The sequence below is a fragment of the Leuresthes tenuis genome, unplaced genomic scaffold, assembly GCF_036924035.1.
Source record: "Leuresthes tenuis unplaced genomic scaffold, fLeuTen1.0.hap1 SCAF_6, whole genome shotgun sequence".
Lineage (NCBI taxonomy): Eukaryota > Metazoa > Chordata > Actinopteri > Atheriniformes > Atherinopsidae > Leuresthes > Leuresthes tenuis.
The window spans coordinates 2,241,543-2,267,690 of record NW_027325360.1 but is presented as its reverse complement, the minus strand read 5'-3'; the positions used below and the strand labels follow the sequence as shown (position 1 = coordinate 2,267,690).

The window sequence follows — 26,148 nt, the reverse complement described above, 5'->3', positions numbered from 1 at the left end:
ATCTGAGGTCCAAAACAGAGACAAACTCCCACGGACGCTGAAAAATACGCAGTATGTGCTGGATATTTTGAGATGACATATTTCTACCATCAAAACAAGACGCCGGATATTCAATTAACTTTATTTATACAGCGCCAAATTATAACAAATGTCATCTCAAGGCACTTAAATAATATAATCCAATTCAAGCCAATTGGAATTCAGTTCATTGTAATCATAATCCAATTAATTAATTTCAAAATAATCCAATTAATTCATGTAGAGCCAATTCAAAAACAATATCCCGGCTACGGAAACCAAGGATTGCACCGAAACTTGTCTTCAGTCCAATGTCCCGTCATATTGTGTAAACTGTATTGATCAAATATGGTAGAATAACGCAATAAAATTCAATGTTCATTCACTGTATGTTTGCTGGCAAATACATGCAAACAAAATCAAATAAAAAATACACATAAATCCCAACAAGTTGAGAGTATTTGCAGCCAGACGGTGTGATTTTGTGACTCTGGGTTTATTTGTAATAAATGTGGGCAATGAAACCACTGCAGCAATCATGAAATCATAAAAAAAAGCTGTAGCCATTGTTCAAAAGTGTCAAATGATCCAACACAGAAGAACCAATGAGGTTAAAAAGTGCTTAAACCGTTTCTTTGATTTCCACGGAGGGTTCACGTCTCAGCGGACTACATCAGACTTACAGGGAGGTGGGAGGCCCACATTAAAACCTTTTGGACATCTATATATTAATATAACTTAAAATGGCAGAAAAAGAAATGTGTTCTAAGCAACATTTGTCACGGGGGTGACATCACACTCAGGATTGAAGACTGTGATAAGGCAGTGGGACCGAGACACAATGATAAATCCTGTAAACTGATCACATCAAACTATTTACATCCACTGATTTATAAAGTTCTCAAAGCATACAGTATGTACATATCTCTATATATAAATAGACATGTGGAATGTACTTTCATTTACATTAGCAAAGGCAAGTAAAGGTAGGGTTTCATATACATATCACTTATTTTATCATATACAGTAGTTATTATTCAAACAGTTACACGTCATCTGCACCGGTGCTAAAGGACCTGAAACAGTCTGCATGTAGTTTGCATTTGAGACTCTTAACTTATCGTCACAAGCGGTTCCTCTGAGCCCCAGTGAGATTAGATTAGTGCTGTAGTTCAGATAACAGATGCCCAATCAGGGGAGAGCAGCATCGAGGGAAAGGTGTGATTTGAGGGTCAACCGGTTGGAAAAACAGTGCGATTTCCATACATATCAGTCACAAATATGTATGGGTTGTGTTTAGGGTCATTCCGCTTTTAGCTTACCATACAGACAGGACGTCAGCAGGCTATATGCAGCTGAAATGCAGCCCCAACAGGGCCAAAATGTGGCCTGTGCATCGAACGTCCACCAAAGCTTTCCTACTGACACGCTCAAACATATCATCAGACAAAACTGTCTTTACATAAAGAGCATTTGGGTCCTTTGACACCAGTGTAAATCACTCATCCCCATTTGACAGGTAACTTAATGACACCGAAGCGAAGACAGCTTCAGTATCCTGTGCAGATTATTACAATAACACATTTGCATAAAAGAAGCCCTCTGTGACTTAAAATTAGAGCATAACCAGGAAAGAAGACAATCAGGTCCTTTGGCACTGAAAAGCCGTCTGTCCAGAGAGGAAAATCGCATCAAGTCACGTTAATGCTTTCACCAACAGAAGAGGGCAGATATGAAACGGCCCCTAAGATAACAGTAAGGCAGGCTGTTTGGTCTCGTTTTTACTCCGTTTTCACTCCATGTGCTGGAAGTAAAATGAGACGCCTGCCTCAGCTATCGACAGGAGGATGTTTAAAAAAATGATGATGGATAAGCCTTCAAATCCCTTAGAAATATTGGGAAGCCCCTTTTCTCTTCTGCCCCCCCCCCCACATAGCATAAAACACCAGTTCTTCCCACAGATTGCCAGAGAAAAAGTGTAAGAGACTGTTAGAGCTGCTCAGAGTCCCAAAGGAGAGACTTCCTCCTCCTTTAGCTCCCTTCTCTCAGTCACCACAGCTCAGTTTGCTGCTCATCAGCTCCAATTAGTCGCAGAGCCTGAGATTGAAGGGCGGATGATACCCTTTGGTGAAGGTTTGGATCCAAACCAGGACATCTGGAACGCAGAAAACACACATTATTGGCTGAGATTAAAAGCCCATTAGCCCCATAAGGAACAAGTGTGAAAAGCAGCTCCAAATTCTGCACTAAACAGTCTGTATTTATATGATGTTTTCTGCCTTTAAGAAATATATTCTGCCAGAGAAATGCACATCCATAACATAACAGTTATGAACAATGCAGCCAAAAACCTAAATATAATACAGATTATGTTGGAGATTATGTAGCTCTGAGGCTCTCATAGTTCTCCAGTGATGCTTTAAAACAGGATTAGCACCACTGAAAGCGTGCATCTTGCACAAAAAGCACAGAAAACCTGACTGAGGAAGAGTGCAAACGGCACAGCTAAAGCTACAGATGGTATCCAACCGTATAGATGTCTTAATGTAAATGTAATTTATTTCTACAGCCCTTTACAACAATCCATTTCGGTACCAAAGTGCTTTACATCAGATAATAAATAAAGAAAAGAATAAGTACAAAACACTAAAATAACAATAAACGCAATAAAATACAGCAAAATTGAATAAGATAATATAAAAGTGTCTCCATACTACTGGGTATTAAAAGCCATCTGAAATAAATATGTTTTTAGCCCTGATTTAAAGAAGCTCAGGTCAGAAATAAGACGCATCTCTGGGGGGGGGGCTTATTCCAGAGCCTGGGGGCAGCAGCAGAAAAGGCTCGGTCACCCCAGGGCTTGTATTTTGACCTGAACACTTCCAGAAAAAGTTGATTTGTTGACCTCAGAGCTCTGCCAGGGTTACAGTTAAAAGCTCAGATAAATACGATGGGGTGAGGCCGTTAAGAGCTTTAAAAACAAACTTTAAAAGGTTAAAATCAGTTCTATAAAGGACAGGAAGCCAGTGAAGGGAGTTAAGAACAGGAGTGATGTGCACAGGTCTGTTAGTGTTGGTTAAAGACGGGCAGCAGCAGCATTTTGCACCAGCTGAAGGCGACTGAGAGAAGTCTGGGAGACGCCGACATAAAGTCCATCGCTGTAGTCTAACCTTGAACTTATTCGGGCAGGGAGGCTTAAAAACATTTCAACTTTGGCCAGGAGACGCAGCTGGAAAAAACTAGTCCTGACCACATTGTTCATTAGTTTGTCAAATTTCAGATGACTGTCAAAGGTCAAAGGTTACTCCCAGATTTCTTTATTAAAGAGAGAGCCGACACCGGGGAGTCTTACAGGAAAACACAGTAAAGGACTGTCTCCACAGGAAAAATATCCATATTTTGGACTGAAACTTTAGTCCTGCTGAAGACTTTCTATGCTGTAATCGTCCATAAATGAGCCTTCATTGGCTAAAGGTAGCGAGCGCTAAAGGAAATACCCACAAATATGTTTTTAGCCTTGATTTAAAGAGGCCCAGGTCAGAAATAAGGCACATCTCGGGGGGGGGAGCTTATTCCAGAGCCTGGGGGCAGCAACAGAAAAGGCTCGGTCACCCCAGGGCTTGTGTTTTAACCTGAACACCTCCAGCTAAAGTTGATTTGTTGACCTCAGAGCTCTGCCAGGGTTACAGTTAAAAGCTCAGATAAATACGATGGGGTGAGGCCGTTAAGAGCTTTAAAACCAAACTTTAAAAGTTTAAAATCAGTTCTATGAAGGACAGGAAGCCAGTGAAGGGAGTTAAGAACAGGAGTGATGTGCACAGGTCTGTTAGTGTTGGTTAAAGACGGGCAGCAGCAGCATTTTGCACCAGCTGAAGGCGACTGAGAGAAGTCTGGGAGACGCAGACATAAAGTCCATCGCTGTAGTCTAACCTTGAACTTATTCGGGCAGGGAGGCTTAAAAACATTTTAACTTTGGCCAGGAGACGCAGCTGGAAAAAACTAGTCCTGACAACACTGTTAATTAGTTTGTCAAACTTCAGATGACTGTCAAAGGTCAAAGGTTACTCCCAGATTTCTTTATTAAAGAGAGAGCCGACACCGGGGAGTCTTACAGGAAAACACAGTAAAGGACTGTCTCCACAGGAAAAATATCCATATTTTGGACTGAAATTTTAGTCCTGCTGAAGACTTTCTATGCTGTAATCGTCCATAAATGAGCCTTCGTTGGCTAAAGGTAGCGAGCGCTAAAGGAAATACCCACAAATATGTTTTATTTATTATATCTGATTTAAAGAGGCTCAGGTCAGAAATAAGACGCATCTGGGGGGGGGGGGGGGGGAGCTTATTCCAGAGCCTGGGGGCAGCAACAGAAAAGGCTCGGTCACCCCAGGGCTTGTATTTTGACCTGAACACCTCCAGCAAAAGTTGATTAATACGATGGGGTGAGGCCGTTAAGAGCTTTAAAACCAAACTTTAAAAGTTTAAAATCAATTCTAATTCAAACATCCATATTTTGGACTGAAACTTTAGTCCTGCTGAAGACTTTCTATGCTGTAATCCTCCATAAATGAGCCTTCGTTGGCTAAAGGTAGCGAGCGCTAAAGGAAATACCCACTTTGTACTCCAGAGTTTGCTTCAGCATGTCCTCCTCCTCTCGGGTGAAGCTCAGCAGCACAGAAACCGCTCGGATCAGCTGATACGCCTGAGAAAACAAAACGACACGCAGGAAGCAGAGTTTGTGACGCCAACACCAACCAAACTCCTGGGATGCTGCAAAAAAAACGCCCCAAAGACTCACCTCAGCCTCTCTGGATGACATGAACTTGAGAACGACATGTTTGAGATACTCCAGGTTGATTTCTCGGGAGTCGTTGAGGTCCGCGGTGTTGGTCACGGTGGTGTTGGAGGTGGGGGGGCTCGGAGCGGAAAATGCTGAGAGATCTGGACAAAGTCGCTCCTGTTTTTCTGCTCGACTCTCTGGAAGCTTCTCCTTCCCTTCAGCTTCTGACTCGGGCTTTAATTTCTGTGACAGACATTCGTTTAATTCTATTAACAATCAGTGAGCTGAAAGAATATGAAAACCTGTGAAATGAACCTCACCAGTTCTTTCTGCAGGGTCCTTTTCAGCTCTGCCAACCTCTGCTGCAGCTGCTTGATGGTCTGCAACACAACAGATGGGTTTTATGTGCCGATCCGCCCTGTAAAAGCCAGGAGAACGGCAGCGTGTGCATAGAAATTCACCCTGTTCTTATCGCTGAGCTGCTGCTCCAGCTCTCGGTTGACCTTCTGGATGTGATCAAGGTCATCCACAGTCACGCTGCCGTTCTGGTCCTCCTCACACACCTCGGGGCTGTGAAGCTGCTCTGTCAAGGTTTCCACCTCAACCTCAAGATACGATATCTGGGCAAAACACACCAAACTATTAGTTTCAGTTCCAGTATATTTCAACTCAACTAAAGACTGAGCTAAAGCGTTTTATCCAAATCGAATAAAACCTTCAGACACAATGAGGTGACCCATAACATTCCTTTTTGTACTTCTTTAACATCATTAAGTCTGTTTTCTTGTGCAAAAGTTTGGCTCTGAACAGTTTCCAGCCATTCAGCTTGAGATGAGGAGCTAAAGGCCAACATAAACGGTGGGATGGGACCATTTCCTCCTCTTTCCACGGTTTATGTTTGATATGAGAGCGTGACGCAGTACTGACCCGCGCCTGGCAGCCATCGAGCTGCTGCGTCTGGCCCAGCAGCTCCTCCCTGAGGCTGGTCAGCTGGGAGTCTTTGTCAGCCTCCATCTGCTGCAGCTGAGCTCGCAGCTGCTTGGCCTCTTCCTGCAGCTGGACCAGTGAGTCCTGCCGGGTCTGCACCTCTGAAACACACGTATGGGTCAATAATTCAGTCAATAATTGCACTCCAGAACTAGTTTGACTTCTACTCTGATGGATTTATACAGATTTAGCACTCAAAGTCTGCTCCAGGGTTTCTTCCTGCATTAAAACTTAAAAGTCTTCTCATATGCAAGTCTCTCTTTGGAAAAAGGCATCTGATAAAGGCTAAATGAGTAAATGTGTAAAATCCCCATCTCTTGCTCCATCAAAGGTTGCTACAAACTTGGTGTCATGATTGATGACCAACTAACCTTCAAAGATCCCGTTACCTCGGTCGCTCGTTCAGCCGCTTTGCATTACTAAACATAAGAAAGATCAGACCATACCTGACCCAACATGCCCCCCAGCTCCTGCTGCAGGCCATGGTCATCTCCCACCTTAGAGCAACGCTCTCCTAACTGGTCTCCTAACTGGTCTCATAACTGCTCTCCTAACTGGTCTCCTAACTGGTTTCCTAACTGGTCTCCTAACTGGTCTCCTAACTGGTTTCCTAACTGGTTTCCTAACTGGTCTCATAACTGGTCTCCTAACTGGTCTCCTAACTGGTTTCCTAACTGGTCTCCTAACTGGTCTCCTAACTGGTTTCCTAACTGGTCTCCTAACTGGTTTCCTAACTGGTCTCCTAACTGGTTTCCTAACTGGTCTCCTAACTGGTCTCCTAACTGGTTTCCTAACTGGTCTCATAACTGCTCTCCTAACTGGTCTCCTAACTGGTTTCCTAACTGGTCTCCTAACTGGTCTCCTAACTGGTTTCCTAACTGGTTTCCTAACTGGTCTCATAACTGGTCTCCTAACTGGTCTCCTAACTGGTTTCCTAACTGGTCTCCTAACTGGTCTCCTAACTGGTTTCCTAACTGGTCTCCTAACTGGTTTCCTAACTGGTCTCCTAACTGGTTTCCTAACTGGTCTCCTAACTGGTCTCCTAACTGGTCTCCTAACTGGTTTCCTAACTGGTCTCCTAACTGGTTTCCTAACTGGTTTCCTAACTGGTTTCCTAACTGGTTTCCTAACTGGTTTCCTAACTGGTCTCCTAACTGGTCTCCTAACTGGTCTCCTAACTGGTTTCCTAACTGGTCTCCTAACTGGTCTCCTAACTGGTCTCCCACCTTGACTCCTGCAATGTTCTCCTAACTGGTCTCCTAACTGGTTTCCTAACTGGTCTCCTAACTGGTTTCCTAACTGGTCTCCTAACTGGTGTCCTAACTGGTTTCCTAACTGGTCTCCTAACTGGTTTCCTAACTGGTCTCCTAACTGGTTTCCTAACTGGTCTCCTAACTGGTCTCCTAACTGGTCTCCTAACTGGTTTCCTAACTGGTCTCCTAACTGGTTTCCTAACTGGTTTCCTAACTGGTCTCCTAACTGGTCTCCTAACTGGTCTCCTAACGGGTCTCCTAACTGGTCTCCTAACTGGTTTCCTAACTGGTCTCCTAACTGGTTTCCTAACTGGTCTCCTAACTGGTCTCCTAACTGGTCTCCTAACTGGTCTCCTAACTGGTTTCCTAACTGGTCTCCTAACTGGTCTCCTAACTGGTTTCCTAACTGGTTTCCTAACTGGTCTCCTAACTGGTTTCCTAACTGGTCTCCTAACTGGTCTCCTAACTGGTCTCCTAACTGGTCTCCTAACTGGTTTCCTAACTGGTCTCCTAACTGTTTTCCTAACTGCTCTCCTAACTGGTTTCCTAACTGGTCTCCTAACTGGTCTCCTAACTGGTCTCCTAACTGGTTTCCTAACTGCTCTCCTAACTGGTTTCCTAACTGCTCTCCTAACTGGTCTCCTAACTGGTCTCCTAACTGGTTTCCTAACTGGTCTCCTAACTGGTTTCCTAACTGGTCTCCAGCCTGTGAAACCTCTGCAGATGGTCCAGAACGCGGCGGTGCGTCTGGTCTTGGATCAGCCTAAAAGAACACGTCCCCCCTCTGTTCATTGAGCTCCTCTGGCTGCCCTTAGCCGCCTGCATCAGATCCAAGTCCCTGATGTTAGCTACAAAGAGCTTAATGGAACGGCTCCATCTGCTTGAATGCTCTTGCAAAGGCTTCTGTCCCAACTGGGTCCCTCCGTTGGTCCCAGGATTGTCGTCTAGCAGCTCCTACACCACGCCTAAGACAATCCAAACTCTGTTCATGTGTCGTCCCACGATGGTGGAATGACCTACCGAGCGCTACCAGAACAGGGGCGTCCCTGTCTATCTTCAAGAAGCTCCTGAAAACCCAGCTCTTCAGAGAGCATCTCCTATCCCAGCACTTACCTTGTACTTCCCTCCCCCCTCTATCTCTGCACTTTATCTTTCTGCACTTCCTTCTATGCCTGCACCCTATCTCTACTCTGTCCCCTCTGACAGAGTCGGACTCCTGGGTTCCTTCTATGTAGCTTATAGTTAGCTTTTTATAAAGCTGTTATATCTTCATTTGTAAGTCGCTTTGGATAAAAGCGTCTGATAAATACAGAAACATGTGGGAGCGGAAATAAAACAGTACCATTCTGAAGTGTTTTCACATCCTCTTCTCTCAGAGTCAGCTTCTCAGTAACAGCAGACAGCTCCTGCTGGGAGTTCTGCAGAGATAAGGTCACCTCTCCAACCTGGCAACAAGCACAGACTCACTTCAGTCCACCCAACAGTCCACAGGGAGGTGTGTTCATGCACCCTGTGACCAACAGACCTGCGTCTGCAGCTCCTCCTTCTGCCGCCTGCTTTCTTCCAGAGCTTTGGCGATTTCCGTGCTCACCGTCTGTCGGCTGTCCAGCTCTGCCTGAGGGAACAAGCCGAGATAACCTGAGCAAACGTGTGCGTTTGGCGTCTACGAATAGCTGGAACAAACCCTTATAAACCTTATAAACCCACTGCATTATAGATTAAACACGAAATGCTGCTCTGAAAAGTCAGTAAATGCAGTTAGAAAAGCATTTTTCTCTCATCTGGAGTGTTGAAGCTCTTACTTTGCATTGCTCCAGCTCCTCTGTCCGCTGCTTTAAAATCGAGCTTTCCTCGACCATCTGCTCCTCCAGATCAGACTGATGAACAGAAACCAGGATATCAGACAACATTACACACCGTCTACAATAAGAAGAATAATATTACTCATTATTCCACTGCTGATTAACACTGGATGCCACATTAAATCCCTTCTTAGTAATCTCCACCTCCACCTGCTGTCAAATGCTACAAAGACAAAATGTGGCAAAAATAGAGCTTAAAAATCCAAAAAGCTTGAACTCACCACCCTGTCTGTGAGCGTCTGTTTGTCCGTCTGTAAAGAGCTGATCCTTTCTTCCAGTCGGCCGATCTTCTCCCGACTCTGCTGCTCCAACAAACACACCTGCTGACCCAGAAAGGCTTTCTCTGCGTCCCACTCGCCTTGCTGCACGAAACACACACAAATGCATGATTAAATGTGTACAAAAAAACAACTTAATCTTAATTTTTCCCTCAGAAAAGGTGTGCAATCGTACAAAGTTGGGTTTTTAATGCAGCATACTGTACCTGCTGCATGTTACCAACAGCTGACAGCTGCATTATAGAAACTAATACACACACCGTTCGGGCTTTAACGACTTAAAGGGGAACTCCGGTATTTTTAAACCTTATTTCTGGCATGAAATACCTTCATCTACTCACCGAGAACAGTTTGGTGAAAGTCGGCGTCCTTCAGAAGATATTTAGATAACTGGAGATCCATATAACGGAGTGAACGGGGCTTAGAGGATGCAGCCTCTAAATAAGGCACTATCTGTCTTTATTTCACCAATACTTTAAGAAGAATGAATGAATGAACGTGTGCTATAGCTCTGTTAGCTCATAGCTGCTGTTATGTGGCTACTTGCAGCTATAGGAGAGCTAACGGAGGGATTTCTACACAGGCACTCTACTGGGACCACTTCATCCACACGCCCCCCTGCAGCACAGTTTATTCACTCCGCTGTAGGTACCAGATGTGCTCAGGTAGCCAGATCCGCCACTCGTAAAAAACTTTTTTTTCAATACAAAATGTATTTGGAAACTGAGCTAATCATGTCAGCTTTTCTATAAAAGTCACAAAAAAACAGCTAAGAAAACATTAAGTAGTGGGTTTACTATTTACATTTTATGAATGAATTTGTTGCCAATATGAGGTTATTTAATAGAAACTTTATTACAAACTACATTGTGCCCCATTTCAATGCTGGATTTCTTTGTTTCCTATGAAGAACCGCGAAAACGACTTCAACAGGTTGTTTTTTTTACTACTTCATTAAGTTGTCCGGACCAATCACATTCCCTTCCGTCGTCGTGCCAACGTCCAGCCAATCAGAGAGTGTGACGTCACCAACAGGCGCAGATCTGGTACCTACACCGGTAAGAACGTCCATCGTACTCAAAGTCGTCGTTCACGTCGTCAAAATCTAATAAATATCCTGCCATGTTGCACAAAACAATCAGCAGCAAACTCTGTGTGAAGTTAGCCGACTGTCACAGAGCACGGAGTGAATAAACTGTGCTGCAGGGGGGCGTGTGGATGAAGTGGTCCCAGTAGAGTGCCAGTGTAGAAATCCCTCCGTTAGCTCTCCTATAGCTGCAAGTAGCCACATAACAGCAGCTATGAGCTAACAGAGCTATAGCACACGTTCATTCATTCATTCTTCTTAAAGTATTGGTGAAATAAAGACAGATAATGCCTTATTTAGAGGCTGGTCTAGTTTAAAAATACCGGAGTTCCCCTTTAATTCTGTCTCTGTTCATATTCATGCCACCACTAAAGCTTTAGACAAGTTCCTGGAAACAAATACAGAGAGATGGGTGGAAAAATCCTGCCCTGAGCAGAGCAGCAAGCAGGGAGATCTTCACCTTCAGAGTAATAAAACACTTGTCATGCTTACCAGTTTCTCCATTTGCTGCTGTTTCTCTGCGATCTGCTGCTCTGCACCTTTCAGACTCCCACTACTTTCCACAACTTGCTGCTCCAGGTTAGCAATCTGAAACAAGGAAGTAACTCCATTACTTTCACATACTCACATGACACTTAATGATGGGTGGAAAGTTCCTTCATTCATTCATTTAGTGTTCCCTGGTCCATTGTTTCTTACTTGTGTGTCCGTTCTCTCTCTGTAGGCCCTGGACGAGTCGTCTTTATGTCGAAGAAGAGTCTGCAGCTCAGTAATACTGCAGCTCATCCTGGATACCTGAGGAGACACAGGAGACACGCACTTTAAAACATATGGAAACCTTTCCTTAACTCAGTCTGTTGGAGGTCAGATAGTTTTCTGTGGAAAGCCAACAGACTGACGCTATGTGGAACTGCTAATGAACACACTGTTCGGGTTGTATGTCCATCTTCTTCTGCAGAACATTCATCATCCACTCGAGTTAAACACCAGCACAGGCCCCCCCCCACACACACTTTTCCTTCTCATCTGTCTGCTGACATTTATTGGAACTGCACCGAAACATCACAGCTAACTGCAGCTCATCCAGAACTCAGCTGCTCGACTCAGACCTAAAAACACATTAAGGCAATAACAAAGTCAGCTGACTATCAAGGCTAAAAGATCTGAGCAGGACCTGGAAAAACTAGTCCATGCATTCATCTTTAGCAGGTTTGATTATTGTAAAAGCATCTTTAAAAAGTCAGTCAGACTCCTGCAGCTCATCCAGAACTCAGCTGCTGGAGTCCTCACTAAAAGTGGAGCACATCAGTCCAGCTGTGAGGTCTTTCCACCGGCTGCCGGTCCATCAGAGGATAGACTTTAAAGTTCTGATGCTGGTCCATCAGAGGATAGACTTTAAAGTTCTGATGCCGGTCCATCAGAGGATAGACTTTAAAGTTCTGATGCCGGTCCATCAGAGGATAGACTTTAAAGTTCTGCTGCTGGTCCATCAGAGGATAGACTTTAAAGTTCTGATGCTGGTCCATCAGAGGATAGACTTTAAAGTTCTGATGCCGGTCCATCAGAGGATAGACTTTAAAGTTCTGCTGCTGGTCCATCAGAGGATAGACTTTAAAGTTCTGATGCCGGTCCATCAGAGGATAGACTTTAAAGTTCTGATGCTGCTCTATAAAGCTCTGAATGGTCCAAAATGCATCAGTGACCTCCTGACCCACTATGAACCTCCCAGACCCCTCAGGTCATCTGGATCCGGTTCTTTATCAGTTCCCAGAGTCAGAACCAGACCTGGAGAAGCTGCATTCAGCTTCTATGCTCCACATGTCTGGAACAAACTCCCAGAAAGCCTCAGATCAGCTGAAACTCTCAGTATTTAAGTCCAGTTCCATCTATTTTCAGCTGCATTTGAATAAGCTTGAGTTTAAAAACGGAATCATACTTTAACTCCTGATTTTATCTTTTGTTCTTATTTCTTTCTTTTGTTTAAATTTTAAATCATGCTTTTTATTTCCTCTGTTTTAATGTCTCTGTAAAGCACTTTGAATCACCTTCTCGTTGAATTGTACAAATAAACTTTCCTTGCCTTTTCTAGCACTTTGGATTATGACCTGGGTCTTTTGAGAATTTACACCAAAATCTGGACATACATATGTTTTAATTTGACTTTTTTTCCTAGAGTTCTGTCTATAGAAGATTTCAGAAGAAGAGCTTAATTTGAAAGCAAATTGACCCTTTTCTTCACTCTAGAAAGTCGGGCTGCTTTCTTTTCATCTATTTTCAGCTGCATTTGAATAAGCTTGAGTTTCAAAACGGAATCATACTTTAACTCCTGATTTTATCTTTCATATATATTATTTTATTACATTTTTATTTGATCTTATCTTTATTATTATGATTTTATCTTTTGTTCTTATTTCTTTCTTTTGTTTAAATTTTAAATCATGCTTTTTATTTCCTCTGTTTTAATGTCTCTGTAAAGCACTTTGAGTCACCTTCTCGTTGAATTGTACAAATAAACTCACCTTGCCTAATTCCTACCTAGCAGCAAAAAGACGTCCGATTCTGATTCGAGATCATTAGCAGAAACTTGGAAATGAACAGACTTTCCCCACATATCGGGATGAATCCTGCTTTACCTTCGCCTCCAGAGAGCTGACGGTGTCAGCATGGTTTGTCCTAACAGCCAGCAACTCTGCTCTGGTCTCTTCCAGGCTCAGCTCCAGGCTGGACTTCTGAAAAGGCAGAAACAACACAGATAAAAGGCTTTTTGACTGCTGCCTTAAAAGAAAACTGTAGAACAGATGCTGGGTGTCGATGTCTTAGTTGTTCTGAAAGCATCATCTGGGGTCCCAGCACTGAACTTTCTAAATAAAGACAGAAAAGTCTCTTAACCTATCAGTTAAAATCACATCAGGCCTAAACCCACCTCCTGGAGCAGCTCCTGAAGATGCTCATCCTGGCTTAGGTTCCCTTGCAGCCGTCTCTCCAAAGAAGACACTTTCTTTTGAAGTTCCACCAGCAAGCGTTCCTTGTCCTCCTCGGTCACAGCAGCCTGCCGACAGACAGAGGAAACGCCTGAAAACGGGCCTTTTCTCTCAGAAACCAAAACTATCCACATGTCATGCTCTGACCTTCTGCTGCTGCAACTTCAGGGAGTCGTGTTCAGTCTGCAACTCATGCAGGGACCTCTCCAAGGTGGACGCCATACCCTGGGACTGCCAAACAAGAAGCCAACAGTCACCGAAGAGTGTGGTCCAGTGAGAGCCTGCAAAGCTTGAAATTCAGGACTGACCTTCTGGAAGTCCTCAGAAACCTGCAGGATGACCGACTGCAGCTCCGTGCAGCGTCCTTCCAGCTCACTGATCTTCTTGTCTGCTTCCTCTCTGAGCAGCAGCAGTTCCTCTCTGCACAGATCCAACAATAAAGCAGCTTTTTACAGTCCAACAACTAAAGGAAGACATCACTGTGGCAGCACCCATGTCCCTGTTTATAGAGGAAAGTAATGCTGGGCTCACACCGAACGATTTCCACAGTCCCAGACTAAAAACTGAGCCTTTAGGAGTCTAACTGGAGTCTTTAGGAGTCTTTAGGAGTCTAACTGGAGTCTAACTGGAGTCTAACTGGAGCCTTTAGGAGTCTAACTGGAGCCTTTAGGAGTCTAACTGGAGCCTTTAGGAGTCTAACTGGAGCCTTTAGGAGTCTAACTGGAGTCTAACTGGAGTCTAACTGGAGTCTAACTGGAGTCTAACTGGAGTCTAACTGGAGCCTTTAGGAGTCTAACTGGAGTCTTTAGGAGTCTAACTGGAGTCTTTAGGAGTCTAACTGGAGTCTAACTGGAGTCTTTAGGAGTCTAACTGGAGTCTTTAGGAGTCTAACTGGAGCCTTTAGGAGTCTAACTGGAGTCTTTAGGAGTCTAACTGGAGTCTTTAGGAGTCTAACTGGAGCCTTTAGGAGTCTAACTGGAGTCTAACTGGAGTCTAACTGGAGCCTTTAGGAGTCTAACTGGAGTCTTTAGGAGTCTAACTGGAGTCTTTAGGAGTCTAACTGGAGTCTTTAGGAGTCTAACTGGAGTCTTTAGGAGTCTAACTGGAGTCTTAACTGGAGTCTAACTGGAGCCTTTAGGAGTCTAACTGGAGTCTTTAGGAGTCTAACTGGAGTCTTAACTGGAGTCTAACTGGAGCCTTTAGGAGTCTAACTGGAGCCTTTAGGAGTCTAACTGGAGCCTTTAGGAGTCTAACTGGAGTCTTTAGGAGTCTAACTGGAGTCTAACTGGAGTCTTTAGGAGTCTAACTGGAGTCTTTAGGAGTCTAACTGGAGTCTAACTGGAGCCTTTAGGAGTCTAACTGGAGCCTTTAGGAGTCTAACTGGAGCCTTTAGGAGTCTAACTGGAGCCTTTAGGAGTCTAACTGGAGCCTTTAGGAGTCTAACTGGAGTCTTTAGGAGTCTAACTGGAGCCTTTAGGAGTCTAACTGGAGTCTTTAGGAGTCTAACTGGAGCCTTTAGGAGTCTAACTGGAGTCTTTAGGAGTCTAACTGGAGTCTAACTGGAGTCTAACTGGAGTCTAACTGGAGTCTAACTGGAGTCTAACTGGAGTCTAACTGGAGTCTTTAGGAGTCTAACTGGAGCCTTTAGGAGTCTAACTGGAGTCTTTAGGAGTCTAACTGGAGTCTTTAGGAGTCTAACTGGAGTCTAACTGGAGCCTTTAGGGGTCTAACTGGAGTCTTTAGGAGTCTAACTGGAGCCTTTAGGAGTCTAACTGGAGTCTAACTGGAGTCTAACTGGAGTCTAACTGGAGCCTTTAGGAGTCTAACTGGAGTCTTTAGGAGTCTAACTGGAGTCTTTAGGAGTCTAACTGGAGCCTTTAGGAGTCTAACTGGAGTCTAACTGGAGCCTTTAGGAGTCTTTAGGAGTCTAACTGGAGTCTAACTGGAGTCTAACTGGAGTCTAACTGGAGCCTTTAGGAGTCTAACTGGAGCCTTTAGGAGTCTAACTGGAGTCTAACTGGAGTCTAACTGGAGTCTAACTGGAGTCTAACTGGAGTCTAACTGGAGCCTTTAGGAGTCTAACTGGAGCCTTTAGGAGTCTAACTGGAGTCTAACTGGAGCCTTTAGGAGTCTAACTGGAGTCTAACTGGAGTCTAACTGGAGCCTTTAGGAGTCTAACTGGAGTCTAACTGGAGCCTTTAGGAGTCTAACTGGAGTCTTTAGGAGTCTAACTGGAGTCTAACTGGAGTCTAACTGGAGTCTAACTGGAGTCTAACTGGAGCCTTTAGGAGTCTAACTGGAGCCTTTAGGAGTCTAACTGGAGTCTAACTGGAGTCTTTAGGAGTCTAACTGGAGCCTTTAGGAGTCTAACTGGAGCCTTTAGCAGTCTAACTGGAGCCTTTAGGAGTCTAACTGGAGTCTTTAGGAGTCTAACTGGAGTCTAACTGGAGCCTTTAGGAGTCTAACTGGAGTCTTTAGGAGTCTAACTGGAGTCTAACTGGAGTCTAACTGGAGTCTAACTGGAGTCTAACTGGAGCCTTTAGGAGTCTAACTGGAGCCTTTAGGAGTCTAACTGGAGTCTAACTGGAGTCTTTAGGAGTCTAACTGGAGCCTTTAGGAGTCTAACTGGAGCCTTTAGGAGTCTAACTGGAGTCTAACTGGAGCCTTTAGGAGTCTAACTGGAGCCTTTAGCAGTCTAACTGGAGCCTTTAGGAGTCTAACTGGAGTCTTTAGGAGTCTAACTGGAGTCTTTAGGAGTCTAACTGGAGTCTTTAGGAGTCTAACTGGAGCCTTTAGGAGTCTAACTGGAGCCTTTAGGAGTCTAACTGGAGCCTTTAGGAGTCTAACTGGAGTCTAACTGGAGTCTTTAGGAGTCTAACTGGAGTCTTTAGGAGTCTAACTGGAGCCTTTAGCAGTCTAACTGAGTCTTTAAGAGTCTAACTGGAGTCTTTAGGAGTCTAACTGGAGCCTTTAGGAGTCTAACTGGAGCCTTTAGGAGTCTAACTGGAGCCTTTAGGAGTCTAACTGGAGTCTAACTGGAGTCTAACTGGAGTCTTTAGGAGTCTCACTGGAGTCTTTAGGAGTCTAACTGGAGCCTTTAGGAGTCTAACTGGAGTCTTTAGGAGTCTAACTGGAGTCTTTAGGAGTCTAACTGGAGTCTTTAGGAGTCTAACTGGAGTCTTTAGGAGTCTAACTGGAGCCTTTAGGAGTCTAACTGGAGTCTTTAGGAGTCTAACTGGAGTCTAACTGGAGTCTAACTGGAGTCTAACTGGAGTCTTGGTGCTCCCGTCATCTCGATAGTTCAGTTTAAGGTGGTAATCTGCAGTCTCTCCCTGGTCTTGGGCTTCAGATCATATCAAAGGTGTTTAATATTATCGTAGGTCGCTGTGATGTAACACAATCACCAGCCAATAGCTGAGCTCTGACAGCATCAGAAACAGGAAAGCAGACAGTCAATAAGAAACACGTCGACAGATGCAGAAAAACGAGTGACCAGCAGGTGAAAATGGACCATCTGTGCCCATATTCTGTGGCATTTTCTCTTCTTTTTGTTGGGTTTTTCACTACAAACCACTGCACAGACCAGAGCAGCTGCAGCTAAAAGCTGCTTCTGCTCCATTTTAGTAAAACTTCTGCTGAGCATGATGGGAAAAATCAAAAAAATCTAGTTGTAGTCTTGTAAATAAATAAATGACCCTACAAGATTCAGTCTTTGTAAAATCTTTAGTCTGGGACTAAAAACTCTAAACTCTAGTCTTTAGATGTGAGCTGATAGTCTTTCAGAGTCTTCTGGTGTGAGGGGAGCATATGACATCACAGCTTATCTGGCCTCTGGTGTGACTGCTGCTGAACCACACTTCAGATTCATTTTAGATTTCACCCCAGTGTCCCTCAGCCTACGATGCAGTTTGTCGATGTTTCATTGGACAGGACCAGCCGTTTAACGTGCTAAAAACACCTTACCGCTCTATTTCCAGTTCAGAGCTGAGTCTGCAGCTCTCGTCATGCTGCTGCTGCAGAGCCTGGAGTTTCCCCCGAGCCTCCAGCAGTCCTCGTTTCGCTGCCTGAGCTTCAGCCTCCTTCTGCTGAAGCTCCCGATCCCGCTGGCTGAGCAGCTCCTCCTTTCTCAGCAGCTGTTAAACAGGGATTAGGAAAAAACTGAACTCCCTACAAAGCAGTGACCAAAAAAGCTTTAGCAGACCATGTCCTGCGATGAGGAACACAGCCTGAAGTCACTCAAGGCACAGCCCCCCCCCTTAGCTTATCTAAAATGCTTAATTTAATCTTAAATGGTCAAAGATGTTGGCAAACTCCACATGTACGCACCATGTGTTTAACTTTAGCGAGCTCTTGCTGCTGAAAGCCCTCCAGTTCATCCAGGTCATCTCTTTTCTGGAAGAGTGCTAAGCTTTGTTCCGTCAGCTCCTGAAGCCGGGCTGACAGGGCAGCCTTTTCCTGAACAAACACAGCAGCTGTATCACACCACTGTTCATGTGCATCTGCCATGTGGCTCCAAACAAGACCATTTCACAGGCTTCCCGTGCAGCTCAGAACAAGCCCTCCTTCTCTTTCTTTTTGGTAGATTACAGTCACAATCCAACATGGCAAAACAGCTGGCAACGCAACAACAAAGACTGTAATAACTGCACTCGATTCAGTCGTTAATACAGGCATTTTAAACGGGTCTCATCTTTGGGCTACATTCAATGCATTTACCGGAGCTCAAGAGTAGCCATAGTGCTTTAAAAGTGAACGCTGACAGCTTTTATTCACCCCACAGGGCACATCTGAGCATGTTTTCACAGCTCTTCAGTCATACTAAACAGTCTGAGGTAGAGTTACGGCATTAAGGCCCCACCTGCAGCCCTGACCTATGACCTCTACAAATAAATGGGGCTGAATTAGATGATGCAACATCAGGGAAGTAACTCAGAAAGTCAAAGTTTGCTTGACTGGTCAGACTGTGACAGCGGGACTATATGATGAGGAAAGGGCTGCCTGCTTCTGTTTGGGTCGGTATTAACATCACTTTTCTACATATTTTGGCCCCATTTGGCCTCAACTTCTTCAGCCATCTGAGCAACAGAAGCCTTTGCTGCCCATGTGAACCACTGAGCCTCAGCCTTCCTGGCCTTCCTGCCATTTCATTAGTTTTCTCTGGACCACAGCGGTGCAACAGCTCCTGAACTGCTGTGGAGATGCTGTCAAAGTTCCTCAAACATTAGAAGAGTTCATTTGCTGCCTCCAACATGATCCCACCTCCTGCCACTGTAACAAGACGTTCTGGTTTACCTTTCAGACTGAAAAACGGACCAAAAACAGCCCCAAGTCATATCCAAGCCATGCCAGAGTTCTACTGGACATGGAGATCCTCTTTCTTTCAGGCCACAACAAGTTAAAATCACACCAATCAACCCCAACAGGAAATCCAAACTACATCAGAACCTCAAAACATGGTCAAATGTCCAAGAACTCCGTCTGAGCTTCTGACTTCTTCTGGACTGAGATACTTGCCTTCTCTACATCAGCCATCTTCTCTATACATTCCTGCAAGAAAAGGACAACAAGAACTCAGTGCACAAGTCAAAATGTCCCACTTTGGAAGAGGTGAGGCAAAGGGCAGTTACCTGATCCTTTTTCTCCAGAGCCAAAGCCATTCCCTCGGCCATTTTGGCTTTGTTGGCCTGATGAGACTCATTCTGTTCTTGGAGTTTCTTTATGGATGCTGAGCAGTGAACATGAGAGAGAAAAAAAGGAAGAAAACTGTACAGAAAGGTTTGTGTAGAAAGCTAAACAGCACAGACTGTTAGTAGCCGTGAAAAGGTTAAGAAGTGTGTTCATCCCAGAAGCAAAGACAGGAAAAGACAAGCGATGCATGGCAACTGACAAAAAAAAACTAAATGCAGTCGAGCCGATAAAGCAGCGTCTGCTGGAAGGGAAACAAAACCACCCTGAAGTCAGGAAACTTAAAGAACACCCTACAGGAAAATGATTCAGCTAAACTTCAGTAAGCTACAACTCGCCCACATTCTGCGCCTGAACACATCCAAGATCCTCAAAGACACACAGGCTTCTAGGGAATATCCTTCTTACTGTATTTGATCACTGATGCTACGTATTTCATAAATAGTGCTGTTGATCTAGACAAATATTTGTAGTTCTGACCTATTTATGTTTTTTAGGCCTTCTAAGGAAGTGAAATATCCTTGTATTTGACATACATGTTATTAGATAAATAGTGCTGTAGATTTATTCATGACATTAGGCTTAGTAGGAAAGGGCAATATGCTCTATTTTACTGTGCTATATTTAACTGATGTGTGTTTATGTGTTAGACATATAGTGCTGTAAATGTCTGGTTCAATGTCTGTTTATAGATTATATGTCAATGATTGTTCTGTAAAACAAATCGCCTCTCGGGGACATTAAAGTTTTCTAAGTCTAAGTCTAAGATTCAACCTCTGGACAGATTCCTGTGCTCTCACTGGAGCCTGCATTTAACCAATCATCTCCACTGGACTGTGCCCAAACCTCCTGTTTTACAGGCACCGTGCATCGCGTTTGGAGCTCAGTTACATCATCTAAGGAATAACTGAGGTTTTCATTTAATATAGACAAGAAATTCATAAATATTTCCATTAAAAGCAAAAACAAACAGGATTTAATCACTGAGAGCGCAGCTTCTCCATCTGTTCCATCCAATTTGAGTAGAGGAAGAGCAGGAAACCTCACAGCGACAGGACCAGAAAATGTTCATGACATCAGGGTTAAAAGGCGCTTTTGTTTCACTCAGCTGAGAATCAGAAATTCATAATTTGCTATTTTATCATTAATTTAAGAATTCAACACAGAAATCTAATAATTAATGTTCTATACTTTCAATTTTATAAAAAAAATGACAATAGCGATGCAGGCAGAGACGTTTCAGGCTGACGGTCGGATTTCCTATTCTCCCCGAGGACCATAAACGCCTCACCAACTCCAAATCCCAACATCACACAAACTTTCCACGGCTGCCGGTGAAATTCCTCACATAGAAATAAACCACTTTTCCCCAACAGAGCACAATTCAACAAGGCTACAGGACAAACTATATCTAAAATAAACGGCTTTAATAATCTTTTAGAAGACATTAGCTGAGGTTAAAGTGTGCAGAGAAACTGAGATAAAGAGCTTAACTGTGAGATCCACATGCTGAACAGACAGAAACAACAAATCTGAGGGTGGGTATCTGGATTAAAACAAAAAAGAAGCATCTGAAGCCCATAATATTAGCAGTTCATGACAGGAAATGATGCGTTAAGAGATGCTCACTACAGTGACAGATAGGAGACAGATAAGGAAGCCGATTTGGGAGGAGAGTGGAGGTACGTACAATCCTGATGCCTTTCTAATGCAATTTCAAGCTTGTCCTTGGTCTTCTGCATAATTCGTAGCTGCTCAGCGTAGTCTGGTGTTGGGAAGTAGGGTGATGGGATGGGGTAACAACAACACACACACACACAAAACACACACAAAACACACACAGGAGGAGCACAAAGATGAAGGTCAGGAGACGGCGGGGAGAAAACAAAAGGGAAAACATGATTGAGAAATAATGAAAGGTAAAGTTTTCTTTTTCTTAACTGGTTTAAAGGCTTCATGAGAACCTTGGTGCAAACTTTAACCTGTTCAGAGGGTGACTAAAGCCCACCAAAGGACAGAGAGGAAGGGTCGGGGGGGCGACTTCTCAACAAACAGAAGATGATCTAAATCACTCCACCGCTGCCATGTTTGCACTGAAGTTACCGGTTTGTGGAGAAATCAGCGTTTTTAAGGCTCGTGTGCAATGATTCGTCTTAATGACACTCCTCCAGGGTGCCGTTTCTGATCAGCTGCTTCGGTTTTAGCGCGAAACTGAAAGCATTAACTTCAGATTCTGTGAGAGAGACCAGAACTGAAAGTGAAGCACAGATCTGGCTCATTGGTGGCTGCATCCTTTAAAGATTCAGATGCAAAAATCCGAGGCTGCTGCTGCTGCGCTCACAGACCAGAGACTTTTGCATTTCTTTACAGTGTTTTCTGTCTTTTCTAGATTATTTTCATCTGTTTGAACAATCAGTTTACAGAGAAGCAGGTAAAACAACTGTTTCTTAAAGGGGAACTCCGGTATTTTTAAACCTGGACCTTATTTCTGGCATGAAATACGTTCATCTGCTCACTGAGAACAGTTTGGTGAAAGTCGGCGTCCTTCTGAAGATATTTAGATAACTGGAGATCCATATAACGGAGTGAACGGGGCTTAGAGGATGCAGCCTCTAAATAAGGCATTATCTTTCTTTATTTCACCAATACTTTAAGAAGAATGAATGAATGAACGTGTGCTATAGCTCTGTTAGCTCATAGCTGCTGTTATGTGGCTACTTGCAGCTATAGGAGAGCTAACGGAGGGATTTCTACACAGGCACTCTACTGGGACCACTCCATCCACACGCCCCCCTGCAGCACAGTTTATTCACTCTGTGCTCTGTGACAGTCGGCTAACTTCACACAGAGTTTGCTGCTGATAGTTTTGTGCAACATGGCAGGATATTTATCAGATTTTGACGACGTGAACGACGACTTTGAGTAAGATGGACGTTCTTACCGGAGTGAATAAACTGTGCTGCAGGGGGGCGTCAATGAGGAATCAAGGAATCTAAATATCTTCTAAAATACCTACGTTTTGATGTAAAATTTATCCAGATCAGGCAGATATTTTGGATGTGAGAGGCATTTGTTCAAGAATTTCTTTTTTTAAAAAGAATTTTAGAGTGTGAGAGGCATGATATGAGGTCCTCTGGCCACCTAAAACCTAAACTGCCGTTGTGCCAAAGCTGTATAAGCAACAACAAGCCCTTTACCAGTTAAAGTTGAGTCTTTCCCGTCACAGATAAACTTTGAATGATGTGTGTGTAACGCCGTATGTGAAACTTTTAGTTTTTGCACAAAACTATCAGCAGCAAACTCTGTGTGAAGTTAGCCGACTGTCACAGAGCACGGAGTGAATAACCTGTGCTGCAGGGGGGCGTGTGGATGAAGTGGGCCCAGTAGAGTGCCTGTGTAGTTGCCTAAAAAGGTCGTATCGATCATTTATTACAATATTAATTAGTAAAGATGATGTAAAGCATCAATTCTACGATCCATGAGTTTGAAACGACTTGAATGTTCTAGACAACAGCTCTGAGAGGGTTTACTGCTTTACAGGCCTGTGCATCGCAGGCCAGGGGTGGGGGGGGGGCTGCAGACTGAGCTGCTTAACCTTATTCTGATGTGTCCTACCCGACAGCTTTGCCTCCAGCTTCCGGATCTGATCGTTTCTTCTGAGGATCTGGGCTGGCAGATCATCCCTGGAGCTGCTGCCATCAGAAGCCTACTCACACACACACAGAATGACAGAAAACTTCAGAGAAATCTAATAAAAAACGTTTCATTTACTGCACTGCTCAAGCAGGAGGGCCACATATCACATGCTTCCATTCTCAGGGAGACATAAATCATCTGCTCAGCTGTTATCACATCGTATTTCACAATTTTACGTCTCAATTCTTGTTTATTTGGGCTTTTATTTGCTCTCTTAAAGCACAGGTTTTTGGTTTTTAAGCATCTGATTAGTTCAAATTCACAAATATATGAATTGGATGAAAGAAAAGAACCAAGATGCCGGCGCTCAGTGTAATCCTAACGAACTGGACTCGGGTTTCACTGCCCCGAAAACACAATGCGACACGTTAGCCCACAGTTCTGCCTCTCACTGAATTATTTAGCCAGGTGCAACTGAGACGTCCACATGCTCAGAGGTCTGGCTTTCCCACTGAGAGACGACACCATCGTGTTTGCTCCGATGAACAGAGCTTTAGCAACGACACGGACTCTCCTTCCAGGTTATGACAGCAACATTCGTCATCTAATCTACGTGGAAAGGGCTGGTTTATGTGTTCTATAGCACATAAAACCAGATAACCCAGCGCTAAGGTGCATTCGGTGCAGAGGAGACACGCCGTGTCACACCCATGTCCCGCTACCCGGACCTGTCTGACTGGTGACTTATTTCTAAAGCACCGATCTCTGGATACGGGACTTTTCTGTGGTCCAAACACAAAGAATTACAAAAAACAGGATGCACAAACCAACCCTGCAATGGTTGGACTTAAAAGCAGCGCAACATTAAAGTAAAACTTATTAATAATAAGCACAAGTGAGCTTCGGGTAAAAAGCATTCGTTTTCTGCTTTTTAACTCAGTTTAAATCATTCATTGCATTTCTCATCAGTAGCTTTAGTGATTGCATCCGTTGGCAGTTACAACCAGAGGTGGAAAAAGGAGGGAATTAGTAATGCAGCTGGACCAGAGCCACCAGCATCATTAGGACAATGAATCCCAAAGAATCCCTAAGGTTAAAACAACTGGTCTATATATCATTGTGCTGCTTTGTATGTGAGGCATCCTTCAGCATCAAATACTGTCAACATTACAGAAAACGTCTCAAACACAGCCATTTAAAAAAAACTGTCCTCACGTTAAAGTATTCAAATTTAAAGCCATTCCAGGTGTTTGGCTGTTTCCTTGAGTCCAACTTGTGAAAACAGTTTGAGTCTCAGAGACCAAAACTCAATCGAATCTTTGTTCGGGGTCAGAAAGCAGTCCAAACAAAGCCATCAGGGGGATGTCAGCATGAACTCTGGACAATTTTTCACAGCATTCATTACAAATTAGGACAGAGAGACTTAAAGGCATGAGTAACAAGCTGTGGGAACAAGCCCTTCATTTAAAAACCTGTCCTCACGTTAAAGTAGGTGATAACTGGTATGTATCCCATCAGATTCTGCCGCTCTGGCTTCACAGAATGGAGCAAACTCTCTCACAGCTAAAGTTAACATGAGCTGGAACGGGTTTAAGGAATAAAGAGAGCAAATATATGCCAAAGGCTCCAACTTTTTAGCTGTTTAGCTTTAGCCTGTTTAGCTTTAGCTGTAGCTCTGTCCAGTTTCTATCACTTTCAGTTCAACAATCATCTTTACTTAATGTTGTCCAAAATTGGGCCTGAACCTTGATTAATGACTAATAATAATAGTGTTTTATACTTAGAAGAAGCCAGATTAACCATTTTATTTTACTTGTGTCCGTATCTGTTTGACCGCTTCAAACAACTCCAGTAAGGGATGAAAAAAAAAGAGATTAAGATTCAATAGAATTCTATTGAACTTCATTAATTAAGCCAAAAATGATGAGGATTGCTGTCCGTGTTGAGGAAAAAAGACACTGTAAGTGTCTCCATTCATCCAGTACTTGTCTATACACAAAAAGCATTTGGCTGGAGACCAGAAGGGGTTCTGCGTACTTACAAAGTCATCCCCCGAGTCTGCCCCCACGGAGGTGATGGATTCCTTGCTAATGGTACGGGGGATACGCACACCAGTCCGGGGTGCTGTGGCCGCCTCCTCTGCAATCTTTTTCTTCAACTTGGCAAACATATTGTTCCCTTCAGCGTCTCTTTTCGAGCACAATTTGCAGTTTCTGGAGAGTTTGAGACGCCACTTGATGCATGGATTTTACAGCTCCTTGTTCTGTGGTCCGGAGCAAAGACGCCTTCTTATGCAGTACCACTTCAAAGAGTGTTGTTGGGTCCTTTCCATTCTGCTACATCTAGAAAAGAAAAATAACACTTATTAAAACAGATCTCACCCCACTGTCTCTGTCCTCTATTACCATGATGATATGACAGTTTGGCTATTTGGACTTATAAATGACAGGCTTATGCTGTCAAAATGCGGTCGTTCATCTACAAAGTCCATTTTAAGCATGTGGAATAGTTTGTTTTGGTCAATCTGGCATGTCACGGTGGTTCCGAAGACATTTTCTGAACTCCAAGCAGATGACAGCCGTCTGAATGCCTCAGTTTTAGTCCAAACTGCACCCACCGGACCTTTAAACGTTTGAGTCACTGTGAAACACATGCTTATCGCAAACCGTATGAGTTTATATCAATTAAGCTATTCTTTTAAAAAACTATTCTGTAGGCGAACAAAAATATGAGTTTGGAAAGGAGTCTGAGTTTGTAAGTGAATTTGATGCCATGGCTGGGCTCCAGTTTTTCCTAACTAACTCAAAGTGTTGATGCGTTAGCTAACGAACCTGCCAAAAAGCAGAAGTTCACCGTGTCTTATGGGTGTTAATGTAGTTAGAGAAGTGCATTCATACAGTCAGACAATGTTTTGACAGCCAGGTAGCTCCACTAGTCACAACAATAAGAAGTAACGTTACCACCACCGAGTGATGTTAGCTGTTGCTAGCTTGCTCGTTCACTGATGTCGCCCCTTCCTTACCATCTCATTTTCGATTGAATATCCATCCGTAACGTTTTCAATAGCTCAATTACTTCTCTCTTTCTCTGCTTGCATACAAAGAATAGCTATAACCGTGGCGGTCAATTAATAATAAAGAACTCGCTCGAACTGTCGTCTGATAAGCTAGCTGCTGCTAGACGGTGAGCTACACGTAATCACCCCAACACAGATGACTGCCTACGTCACGGCGGAGCCACTGTTCATTGGACTGAAGAGGGAGGGGGCGTGGCCGTAACGATGGAAACAACCGCCCCCTGCAGGCGTGACAAGGAACGACAGCAGAAAAACTGCACTTACAGGAATTAACAGAAACCTCACAGGAACTTTGCTAATTTGAATTTAATCATAAAACATTACTATTGCAACCACTTACTGCTGCTGCTACTGGTCAATCGGCAACATACTTTATTACATTTGTATTCGTGTTGTATTGTATGTATTCTGCACATATTGTACAGCAGTTATGTTATCTTTATTTTATCTTATTTGTCTATTTTATTTCGTACTTTCCCTCTTGTTCCATAACTGTCGCGCAGCA

The 26,148-nt window shown here is 43.7% G+C and overlaps 1 protein-coding gene across 1 annotated transcript; it reads right to left on the bottom strand.

Moving 5' to 3' along the window:
- Positions 1–495: 495 nt before the first annotated feature.
- Positions 496–25,775, bottom strand: golga1 (golgin A1). The gene is made up of 24 exons (XM_072387208.1): positions 25,590–25,775; positions 24,609–24,909; positions 22,547–22,637; positions 20,622–20,696; positions 18,874–18,971; positions 18,761–18,793; positions 17,573–17,701; positions 17,210–17,379; positions 13,555–13,666; positions 13,394–13,477; positions 13,189–13,314; positions 12,899–12,994; positions 10,965–11,060; positions 10,758–10,853; positions 9,122–9,262; positions 8,841–8,915; positions 8,564–8,653; positions 8,381–8,483; positions 5,726–5,886; positions 5,260–5,418; positions 5,119–5,178; positions 4,817–5,041; positions 4,634–4,720; positions 496–2,173 (listed from the first exon to the last, which is right to left on the bottom strand). Exons 2-24 carry the CDS (start codon positions 24,735–24,737, stop codon positions 2,093–2,095), a joined length of 2,517 nt encoding a protein of 838 aa, XP_072243309.1. The 5' UTR covers positions 24,738–24,909; positions 25,590–25,775; the 3' UTR covers positions 496–2,092.
- Between the last annotated feature and the right edge of the window lie 373 nt (positions 25,776–26,148).

Bases quoted from the DNA above. Each gene is read 5' to 3' on its own strand.
- golga1 (XM_072387208.1), bottom strand. From the start codon at position 24,737: ATGTTTGCCAAGTTGAAGAAAAAGATTGCAGAGGAGGCGGCCACAGCA. The intron at 17,702-18,760 runs GCAAGTATCTCA...GTGTTTGTTCAG, and splicing joins AGATGGCTGATGTAGAGAAG to GAAAAGGCTGCCCTGTCAGC. The intron at 13,315-13,393 runs GTCAGAGCATGA...GTCTGTCGGCAG, and splicing joins TGAAGTTGCAGCAGCAGAAG to GCTGCTGTGACCGAGGAGGA.